A 12,355-nucleotide genomic window follows, 5' to 3' on the forward strand; every position below is an offset into this window, starting at 1 on the left:
ACTGACTGGATGTAAACACAATTTACAATTCCAAGAGACTCCCTTTGCCCTTCTTTGAAGAAGTGACACAGCACTGTCCCTTAATGGGGCTGCTCTAAAGCTTTGCTGCGTACAGACGAGCCAAACTCCTGTCGCTCCTGGGCCAAACATGCACGTGAGATGCCTGTGACGCACTGTTGGAGGCAGCAATCTCTGCCTGTTCCACCTCACACACTCTTCAACCCCAGGCAATGCAAGGGTGCATTTTATTCAATGGTACAGTTAATCACAATATAAGATGAAAGTGGACGCAGGCTGTCTGTGTGAAAAGGGGCTAATGAGTCCAGTCCTATCAGGTCATGATGGAGTTTACCTCCTCTACACACTTGCAATTTTACAATGACACAAAGAAGGTAAGGACATAAGAAAAGGCAAGTTAGAAATGATAAAAGTACAGAAAAAAAGGGGAGTTAAAATTAAAAACCCCCACCCCACCACTGTGGTATTAGCAAATGCTCATTTAAAATAGTCATTTTAATTGCATATCTATTATAAGGGGAATTAAGGGTTTTCTATTGCAGTTAAAAGTGTAATGGGTTTTGTAAAAACAGTAGATTTCTACCTTTATGCCTCCGTATTCTTTAACAATGGATGCAAAACATTTAATGCTCACCATCTGATTCAGGAAACAACATTCATAACAGCTGAAGAGACCTAAGAAACCAGGCACCTACTAAAATAGCATATATGCTACGATGCTGACCCTTCACTTAGAGCAGGTAATGTATCAACATTCATTCTCTAATATTTAAATATAAACAAAAACCCTCTACCTAAATTCTTACTTTTAAAATTCTTATTCTTTAGGGAACCTTTAAGGCTCCTAAGTTTTCAATCTGCTTATAGTGTCTGCACAAAGTAATCTGTTAAGTATCTAGGCCAAAAGAAATACCAAAACATTTCAAAATCAAGGAAAGTTAACATATATCTTTGGACTCAGAATTTCTTCATTATAATGTGTTGGGTTTTTTTTTAATACACTGAAATCTCTTACTAGTGTTTCCTCTTATAAACTTAATGATTTTAAAAAAGCTAACTTTCAAAATGAAACTAAATCTAATAAAAGAATGTTTGCATGTAACACACTTATCCACTACGCAATGTATTTAAAAATACTGTTCTCTAGTGAAGCAATTAGATTTATTAATTGTATTTACTAGATTTACTCATCCATGAAACTTTTCTGACCAAAAGCAAGTCACCTGGTCTTTCAAAGCATAATAATAAACCCATATTCCTGAAGACTTAGGAAGGGGGCTGGAAACTAGAAAATATTTCTGATGGTATTTATTTCCAAATACAGTTAAAGTAAATGGCTCAGCTCAGGCAATGTCATAAGCATAAAAAACATTAGGTAATTCAGCGTTTTTTGCGGTTACCCTCAGCTTATTTCTTAGAGATGTCAAGCAACAAGCAGAAAAGAGTACTTTTCTTTGGTGCCTTACAATAAAGAACAGGAAACATTCTCTGACAATTGTTGTCTCATGCATATCAATCAGGTAGCTTCACCTAATAAATGCTGCTGTTACATTAAATTCCTTTTTACTCAAATCAGATTGTGGTAATTGAATTCCAGGATTTAGTTACTCTCTGCACATATATGAAGATACTCACATTATAGGTTTTGTGTCTGGAAATCTGGAGGTGTCCCTCAGTTAACTGCTTTTCTTATAACCATCATCAAATATTCCATCAAAGGATCATTCAATTTTTTATTTACAACTAAAGGTATCACTTATCAGAACTGGCAGATGTGGTTGCTCAGTGAGCTACTGAAATTTTACATACAAAAGAGGAAAATATGCCATGCTAATATTCTGTTCCCATCTTTGGAAAGCTCAACAAGTCAGTTAAAATCTCTTCTTTGTGAGATAAAAGACATTATGCAAAAGACCAATGAATTTTAAACATATTAATAGCTTTTTCCTATGAATGAGTGAAAAGAAAGATATGACTTAGGCAACATCCACATTCTTCTCTAAATTTATATTGCCACGTAGAATCATAGAATAGTTTGGGTTGGAAGGGACCTTTAAAGGTCATCTAGTCTAACCCCCCTGCAACGAGCAGGTCTCCAGTGCCTATAACGATGGTACAGCTAAAAGTCATTGTAGGACCATTGATCCAAATAGAACAACAACAGTCAGAGAAGCTTTGTTTCCTATACATCTAGCATCTGACATCTTCCCACATTTGTGCATTAATCATTAACAGACATATCTGAGCATCCTGCTACAGGAGGTGATTTGACTTTCACAAATTTCCCTAAGAGCAGAAACATCATCAGGAACAATTTCAAGGAAGTAATTATGGTCTAGACAGATTTATGATTTCTAAAGACCTAATCCAAAGCACATTAATGTCAGTGGAAGGACTCCCATTGACATCAAAGGCCTTTGGATCAATCCCCAACTGCTGTGGGAATGAATTCAGAGCAATAACGATGGTGGACTAAATGCACACTTGCAGTTGAAATGTTACCACCCAGACCTTTTTATTCCTCAAATCAGATTAAAAAGTCATTTTCTGCTATTTCACAATTACTTCCAGATGCGCATCATCTCAAATGGCATTTTCATCCATCTGTATGAACCAAACGTGCATGGAAACAGAGAGGTTCTACACTGCCTGAACTAATAATACAAATGAAAACCACAAGGGAAAATAATTTTGGAGGTGATGAACTTCATGTTTTAAACGTGGAGTGAGAAACCTCGGACTTCATTTACTCCTTGTAACTGCTTTGGGATAGAGCTGCCAGGCCCACTACTTCTTTATTTACTGCCACAGTAGAATTCTTTTAATTAAATTTTCAGTATTTTTCTCTAGTCCTCTAAACAAAATAAAAGAATACACGTAAATCAGTGTTAGTCTCAAACTTGGCAGCCTAGAAACTGTCAGAAATGTCAACTTCATATACTCTCTGCTTAATAACATCTCTGCTGTCCCTTCTGTCCTCTTAAATGTCTATTTACATGCTAAATAATTTGAAGCATCACTCTTCTCTGACCATGTTAATCTAGTTTCATTCCCTTAGCAGTCGATAACATTTTAGACTGTAAAATGAAATGGCAATGTTGTGTGCGAGTGGCAACCCACTCAAAGTTTTACACAAACTCAACTCCAATATGTGACTGATCTGTCATCTACATCGTGTGTTACTCAGAAGCGCATGCTGTGGGAACCACGCATCTTTTATTCACTCCTCTAGCGAGACTTTGGTTAGGCAGGTTCAGTTATCACATATTCACTGTGAAATGAGCATGTTATGGACTGGTTGAACTCTGCCTTACCAAATTAGTTTTAGTAGGTTTGAGAACTTTCTACAGGAAATTATATATGTGATACTTTTTTTGTTCAATAACATACATCTCCTAGAATAACTCCATGTTTCAGTTTCTATTGAATATCCGACCTATTACCTACGTCTTTGTACCCTTCTCTGCACTTCAGAAAACAAGATATTTTTTTCTCCTTCTTCAGTTACTCTGTGTGTGTGAAACCAGATTATTAGTGTCTGGGCAATGCTACTACCTAAATTAAAAAAAAATAACGAGGCAGAGAACAATTAACTGGTTTGGTGGGGTTTTGTGTGGGTTTTTTTTTTAAATAAAAATTGATGCTGATCACTGGTTACTAAGAGCAACTGAATGGGAAGGGAATTCAGGTTGACAAAGGAAAACAATATTGGCTAAAAGTATCCAAGGAGTTAAAATGGCTCAGGCCATACATTTTCTGGGCTATACTTGTAATGAAAATGGTGCTTTAGGTATGTCCTACCCACCACCTGTTTCACAAGAAGCTATTTTTAACCTGGTTTCCTCAAGAATCAAAGCTTATGTGAACAGACTGTGTGTGTGTGCAACTTTCATACCCTCTCGCCACATCTAATAACTTGGGACTCTCTTGGCCAATTCAGTCCAATCTGCAGAAGGGCAAAAGTCACAAAGTCATTAAATTCTTACAAGCTTTGTGGAAACAGGTGTCCAGATAAAGGGAGAATCCCATTATTACCCTAAATCAGGCCCATCAAAGAATCACTCTGGCATTCATCCTTCAGCTGCAAGTACATAGGAACTGCTCAGGAGATTACTTTTTAATCTGGTGCTGTTCCAATATTTTCTTCCATGAAAAACTAACTCAGTGTATTTTAATACACCAGACACTAGTAAGCCTCTCAGCTTACTCTAAAAACATTTTTTCAAGACACACCAAAAGCAGCAACATACTTTAGTCATGATTTGGCACCACCTTTTAGATGAGTTCACACTTCAGCGCATGTTGTTATCAGAAACACACAAGAACATTGGATCTGGAATATATGGACTGAAAAGGTATGAGCACTTTAATTTAAATTTGCTGACTTTCATTAGATTGACACCAATAAACAAACTATTCCATCAGTTCTCAAGGTAGAAGGCAACCCATGGGAATGATATGTGCAAAATCCCTTATGCATTAAAATACATGTAAATTATGTTACTAGGGAACTGCCCAATCAAAAAAAAAAAAATATTAGTCAGGGAAAGAACACATTTAAGGAAGTTAAATTATCAAGACTTTGAAGCGATGAATCCCTATTAAATTCAGTCCTTCAGAGCAAGAGAAAGCATTTGCTCCTAATGTTGCCTCCCCCCACATTTCACATCCATCAATTAAAATTAAGTCAGAGAACACATTTTGGGGTTTAGTTCCACATCCAAGGAGTACAGTACTGGCATATCAGGCAAAGTAGTGACGTCACAAAAACACATCTTTAGCCAGAGTGGCAAAGGCAAGTTTTATAGCATGATGGTAAGAAACATGCTACTCATTTCCCCTTTCCTTGAGACTACAGCCATTGGGGTGAACGCGACTGTTACGGCAGAGGAAGGCATACAAGCAACCACCAGGACTATTGCTCCTGTGAACATTGCTTTGACATCAGTGGACTGAATACGGTTAAGTAAAAAGTAACTTCCTCATAAGCCAGGTGAACTCCTTCCCCCTTTTGTTATTACTATCCAGAAAATTTATGATCAAAGAGACCATTGCTTTCCTCTTCCTCATTCCATGTTTCTGTAGTATGTTAGAATATTTCTGAGCCTTTCAAGACTCTCCCTTGACTCAAATACTAGCAATACACGCTTGTGGTACATAAATATTTGTTTATGCAAATATATTTTAATTCAAACATTTAATCTTGCCAGGTAAACAAAAGAAAGATAATGCTGATGGTACTTTTCACAGAAGACTTAGCTCACGGTTTTAATTTCCTGTTTTTATTAGCTTACCTCACTTGACGAAAATATTAACACATTTTGAGAAGTACATTTTATTTTCTGGTTTCTCAAGAAAACGCTTTGTTGCTACCACCTTATTAGAGGCATCATCTTTTAATTGGAACAAGTTTTAAATTGAAAGAAGCAATTGAAAAAAACATGCTGATGTGCCACCACACTACTTTAAATGCCCACTTGGTCATATCTAAAGTTGTTTTGATGCTGAATATCAATATGCAATTAGAAAGAGACAATGGAAGTAGTGCTGGGCCTCTGCAGAGTACTCTTTCAGCATTTGTAAACTCCTTTCTTGTTTATGCTGCCGGAGTCTATCAAACAACTCTCATGTTGACACAATCAAGCAACCATAATGAATGGCTGTAAATACAGTCAAAGCAAGAGATAACAATAAGCAGAACAAGTAAGTCCTCATTTGAAGATGAAACAGCGTTTCTGAGTGAGCAGTATGTGATTAACCCGCCGTATGTGGGGTCAATACGATTTACTCTCACAGCTACGCAGCCAGTCTTAGCCCTGGGCCTCACTTGCTATCAGACACGAGCCTTCTTCAAATCAACCCTCCCCTATGTCTAGCTAACACCCTGAGCTCTTAGGAAAATTAACTACTGTGTCTTTCGTTTAAATTATTTCCACCCCTACTTGGAAATAACTGTTAGCATGACAGACAGTTTACCAAGCGTGCTTTCTAGCCTACAGTTCATCTATCTGCTGCCTGCAATGCTCCAGCAGCCTTAGAGCTGATCTTGAAAACCACAGACACAGAAAACAAAGGAGTACTTATTTTGTCTAAATTCTGAGTATTCCTAGAACACCACTCTCTTGGCCCAATACCAAAGAATAAAAAGCAATAGCCCATTACATTTTAAGACAATCAAGTGGTTCAAAATAGAGGGACAATACTGGATTTGGTTCAAACATTTGACAGAAACTCCCCATTTCACTAAAAAAAGCTACTTTGCTTGGAGGGACGAACCTCTTACCTTTTGTAGCTATTCGAACACACTGAGTTTTGGTTTCCTGTTGAGGAGGCAAAAGTAAAGAAAACAGTCAGATCAGGTTGTTTTTTCTTGCCCTCCCCATTCCACAAATTCATCTGAGATCTGCTGATCAGCTAGGGCAACCCAACAAGGTGGCTCAGAGCCTCTTCTCTCCTGCTGAGCCCAGAGCCGAGTGATTCTGCCTTTACAAAAGCTGGATGAAATCTAGACATTGATCTGTACTATCCAGGATAACGATGGGGAGAAAAGATGCAGGACAGCCCAGATGTAGCCAAATTTCAGAATATTCAAATCAAATGGAAATCATGCCATAACAATACGGAGAGAGGGTGCAGTGGAAACAAAGGGGAAGACTGGTGCTCATCTTTATTTCATGGCACAGAGATCCCCAGCCAGTGTTGACCTCCAACAGCACCATGCAGCAAAGGCGGCACATTTATTCAACACTGTCTCCAAACTAACTTGTCTTGCTGCATCATGATGGTGTTAAATGGAATCACCTGAAACATGTCAGGCACATGCTCCCTCATGCTTCTGAGTGCGGAATTAGAAACAGCCCAGGTATCCCTTCATTTATGACACAGTTAACCTACAACCTATATAATCTGCCCAGGAAAGACAGTGATCGGACAGTGATGTGCTTCAGAAGAAGTTACACATGCAAAGACAATTTTTTTATTCTTTTCTTCCCTTCCCCTCACGTCCCTCCTTCCTTCAGAAGTTTGGTCAGCAATTGAAGCAAATGAACAGAGAAATCACTTGGTTATGCACAGTTTGGACAACTTGAACAGACAAGGGTCAGTCATAAATGGGTTTTCTGACCTTTTTGTACAATATGCAGTCATTTTAAAGTCAAACATACTGAAATAGCATAAGGTTGTGTGAGAGGATGCAGCTGCTGCTGTATTAGATCACTAAACAGTATTAGCACGTAATTAGAAAATATAATAATGACAGTTTCATTCTATAAAATATGCTCCCTCTAGTCCTGCACCCCCCAGCATTCCATCCCTCCATACATCCCCTGGGATATCTCTCCTCCTGAAGATTCCCAAGCAACAGGTAAAATACGTCGATGGTGTTTTGTAAACACAGCTTGCAAAAACAAGCAAAGCTGTGGGTTGAGGCTTCCCCTAAGTGTTCCATGAAGACAATTTTTCAATCTAAATGAAAGCTCTGCAAAATTTATCGATATAATCTTACCTAATTGGCATTCTCCCCAGTTACTGGATTTACTTGTCCACTTTTGCTCACAATGTCTGTGAGGATCACAGAATAACAACCCTCATCCCAACCCTACAGTGTACTTCAGAGCATACTTTACTTCCCTTTGACTATTTTGGTGAGCCCACTGCTTTATAGTAAAGCACCTGTTTAAATATTCTGCAGCTCAGAGGTTATCTTACAACCTGGCTGAATACAACTCTGTCCTGGCAGAATGCAGTGCAGTCAACCCAAAAGCTCCCCCCAAAATCCCCCTTGGAACAGAAATCTGATCCAAAGTTTTAAAACCTACTAGAGAAAACCATTTCAGGATTAAAGTCTCTCACAAGCTGAAATCAAGTTAAAGTGAAAAATAACGTGTTCCTCCCTCATCTTCTACTCATCTGTCAAAATGTAAAAGCCAAAATAAAGATCTATTTTTGTACTTCATATTTTTGTTTTAATTTCCCTCCCATTTATTTCTTGAGGAATGAAACAAATGTCCTTACAATTTAGTCAGCTGGAAGCCAACAAAAGCAAAGGGAATATATGTAGCAGGTGAGGGAAACATGAATGAGTGACTAGCGGTTACCTTTTATTTTGCTTTGTTTGCTTCCTACAGGTCTATAGATAAGAACTAGAAAGAGGGGACGGTCTCTTCCATCAGGAAAAGCCTCTGGTTCTCAAGCAGCTCTGGTACAGTTTCATTAGTTCTTGCTTTTTCCCCATTATGACTTGTTGCATATGCAATTTTCATAATCATAGGTAGAAGGTGAGATGTTCTTCAAAAGGCTCCAAGGCAGGGCTGCCTGTTAGCTAGGATTTGTTTAGTCACCAGAGAGATCCAAACGTAAGGAAGGGTAAACTTGGCTTCCACTCCTTTCCGCTGGCTCTGGTGAGCCTCAGCAGCCATCAATCCGGCTGTTCCTTCTAGCTCCTTTCTGACCTGCTTGGACGCTTCCTATGGAGATTCTTATGGACATATTACTGCAATTTCTTTCAGGTTTCTAAACTATAAATAAAAAATTTAAATTTTTAACTATCTGAAGCTTCTGTGCCTACCATCTTTTCCTTCCTCACCTATCATTTCCCCCTCCTCCATTTTTCATTGATGAGAGGAAAAACCGTTCAAGAGCGACAGCACAGGGCTTGCAGAGCCATGGCTGTTCTTCCCACCTGGAATCTCTCTCCCTGGCACTTTACCCCCTTCCATATGCATAGAGAGCCAGCAGAAGTACTCAGCGGCAGAATCAAAAACGAAACACCGAGGAGGTAATGAAGGTGAGCGACAGCCGTACTCTTACTACTGCAGAGCAGTGGAGCAAGGCTCAAGCACACCTTTTCAGAAAGGCTCTTGAAAACACTCCGTGGGCCTGGGGTTACTTTTGTTGAAGCAAATTTTTACTTTCTATCTGACATTCAGTGTGAGAGTCTCAAAAGTTTGTAATCTTTTATTAGCCTGCTGAGCAGCCCCCATTCTGTTTATTCTGCAGCAATTTTATCTTCTGAAGTGTGCAAGTTCTGAGAATTGGGGAAAGGGCTGTGGATGTTATTTACCGAGGAGTCAGAGTCACAGCACTGAAATTACTTTGCTGAGATGATTACTACAAGATGCATTAAACTCTCACCTAGTAGCAGTTTCTATGATACAAGGGCGGTGTGAAATGTGAATGGCATATCGCCATGCTGTCACAGCACGGAAGGGATTACAGCAGTGCCACTGCCACCACCTACTACATCCAACTCCGACAGTCCTAATTGTCACCATGGGCATGTCTTTGACTCCTTCGAGGAGAAAGGTGTGGTTGGCACTTACCTTCTCAACGCTGCTCATGGCCTGGAAATAGATGTTGTAGCCTTTCCGAGGAGCCAGCGGCGGGTTCCAGAAACCCTGGTAAGTCCTGTTGTCACCCACGGTAAAGGGGGCTGGCTCCGGCAGGTTTCCCGGGGGCAGCTCAGCAGCAAAGTAATATGGTGACCCTCCGCTAAGAGCGGTCTGATAGGTGACAGGGATTTGGTAGCACTCCATGGCACCCGTTTCTCGCTTTGTTCGGTGCGGGTGCAGCTCCTCAACAACGATCTGGTAGGCACTAGTGAAACAGAGGAAGACCAGCATATCTTTAGAGTCACCTGCTAGGGTTAAATCTCTAGTCTTACAAAAATATTAACCTAATTGCTTTGTGCAAACTTAAAAAGAAAACAAAGAAAAGAAAAAAGGGAAAGACAGCAGATGCATGGATGCAGAGAAGAAACAAAGGCATGAAATACAGCAAAACTATCTAATTCAGACATGGGGAAGAAGCAGCATCCTTTTTTTTTTCAGGAAAATCAACAATACAAATCTATATGCAACCTCCTAACAATGATCTACTAATTTTTTAAGGTTTTTTTTCTTTTGAAGAAATATAGGAGTGAATCTGACTTTGAATTACCATAGATTAAACCCTCGGCTAATCGGAAGCATCTGAAATTAGCATTTTCCTTTGAAACGATATTAGAGAAAGCTCAGCTTCAAGGCCCAACATAATGACTGCCTCCAGGCTGTGCCTGAAGCACCAATTTGCCATTGTCATATCATTAGAGACAGAATGTGCTGACAGGCTTCTCCACCTCTTGACCTTGCTGTGGCTTCTATCTTGGCTCAGAGCTATGCAGATCTAAAGTACAAGTGACATGCTGTAATACAAGCACAGATGGACAGAAATCTGTCCATTCCACCAAAATAGACTGCCTCATTCCTCTACAGTTGTGAATGATAAAGTGTTACAAACTGCTGAAGCAGATGGCATTTGGCCTATTAGAACGCCATCTCAACCTCCCAATACCTCTCTTGAAATGGTCCATGGCTTGGTCACTTTTCAAAATCACCTGCTCAAAATAGAACAGGTAATTGTAACTTTTCTTTCTCCTTTAGGGGAACTACCTAACTGCAGGATGTTACCAACTCATTATCAGCTTCCTCTGCTCTGTAAAAGTACAGAACTTACATACTGAGAGCAAGAGGGAATTCTGCAGCTTATAAGAAAAAAAGAAAACATGAGGCTTTTAAGAACTGTACATATGCATACACACATATACACGCATGTGTATACATACACACAATTTCTCATTTATATGCAGATCCATTTGAGGACCTTATGAACAATTAGTATGAAAATATGCCTAAGCATGTAGACAAGACCTCAAGCTATTCAATTAAACTGGCAGAATTGCCTGTCTTGGTTTTGTTTTAAAGCTTTCTAAACAGAAAAAGTAAAATTGAACAGAATTCTGGAAGTGTCACTGCATTGCTGCAGGGACTCCAAAAGGCAAAGGCAAAGACAATCCTCCTCATTTCAGAACTTATGGGGCAGCATTAAATTATTTTGTCAATTTTCTCGGCTACTACTGCCCAGAAAACCCAATAACTATAGTGGCAGAGATAAAGTATGATACTAGGGAATGGAAGAAAAGACAGAAGAAAAAATAAGAAATTAGTTTCATGTCTGTCTTGAGCTGAAAGAAGTTAGCATCCTCTTTTCCTAGCACCTAAAAAAATTAAGGAGGAAAGCCTCTTGCCTTTCAAATTGACCATGAGTAATATAAAAAGTCACCTCATTTTTGAAACTCTCGGTAAAAAGAAGAACATAAAGAAAAAAATGATGAGTTCGTTCCAGGGATCTCTGTTTCTCATAAACTGTCTGTGAAGTGAACTTGGTTATAAATCATCTTCTGTGATAAACTCTATGCATTAACCATGTCCAGTTAATGCAGCCTGCATCAACAAATCACTTCAATGAGAGCCCTGCGCACCCAGAATCTTTCTTTATGCTTCAAAATTAATGTACTAGCAAAAAACCCTAAGAGCATCAGTATTTTAAAAACTTGACAGGATGTAAACTATTAAGAAGAATTTTTGTTTATAACGTCCCAAGGGAAGAAAAGACTACAGGCGTTCATACCTGCCCCAGCCTGGCCCTGGACCCAGGCAAGGTTAAAACCACCGCTCCCAAACTGGGCAGCCAACTGGAGAGTACTGGGAACACAGACACCGTGTCTCTGCTCCCTCTGTTCTGCAGTCTTCTCTCACGAGCTGCCAAAGGACTGGGACCGACACAAATTCTGCTCTCCGAAGCGCCAGGAGAGCGGGAAACTTGTCATCTGCAACACCCTGCCAACTTCGGAGGAGAAAGCCAGCAGGGAGAGCGGAAGGACAGTGCCGGCACGTGGTGGAAGCAGCCGTCCCCCAGAACAGCCTGGCTTGTCATGCAGCTCACAAGTCAAGATCTACCACAGTCACCAAATTAACCCCTTTTTCTCCCTCCCAATTTACAGAATAAAGGGCAAATGAGGTACCTTGTTTTTAAGGCACATCTCCTTTTTAAGGGTCAAGTCTCTTTGGAGAACAAAGAACTCCAAAAATCAAAGATGAAGGGCACGAGAGTTAAATATTAGCAAAGTCTCTTTTAACAGCATTCTTCAAAAACATGAAGTGATTTTTGAATGTGATATAAAAGGTATGGCAAAATTTCAAGCATAAGATCACAATAAAATGTGAAGGTTCTGAAAAATTTTCAAATAAATTAGTTTACATAAAATATGCTTCCAAAAATAATGCTTTTTGGGCCCCTACATCTGAAAAACTAAATGTGTGGAAAAGAAGAAATAAATATACACATTGCAGCCATCTGCATCTATACAATTACTTTTAGTTAAAGAAAGAATACCCAATGACAGAGTCTTTAAAAGTCTCCAATGAGGCTTTTTTTTCCTTTTTTTTTAAATTTTCACAAACTCTTTTTTAAATAAAAGATATCCCTATCCTCTTCGGAATGGGGATGTGGCAGTATTTTT

General features: G+C 39.3%; 1 protein-coding gene across 11 annotated transcripts in view; it reads right to left on the reverse strand.

The window, feature by feature from the left end:
• Positions 1 to 12,355, reverse strand: part of PTPRK (protein tyrosine phosphatase receptor type K) — a 416,921-nt gene that overhangs the window by 66,707 nt on the left and 337,859 nt on the right. For all 11 annotated transcript variants that reach the window (XM_054820467.1, XM_054820471.1, XM_054820468.1 and 8 more), the window contains exons 12-13: positions 9,339 to 9,612; positions 6,302 to 6,338 (exon numbers count right to left, since the gene is read on the reverse strand). In XM_054820467.1, the coding sequence (XP_054676442.1) occupies positions 6,302 to 6,338; positions 9,339 to 9,612 (311 nt within the window). The remainder of the gene's footprint in view (positions 1 to 6,301; positions 6,339 to 9,338; positions 9,613 to 12,355) is intronic.

This window comes from Grus americana, chromosome 3 (genome assembly GCF_028858705.1).
Source record: "Grus americana isolate bGruAme1 chromosome 3, bGruAme1.mat, whole genome shotgun sequence".
NCBI classification, from domain to species: Eukaryota; Metazoa; Chordata; class Aves; order Gruiformes; family Gruidae; genus Grus; species Grus americana.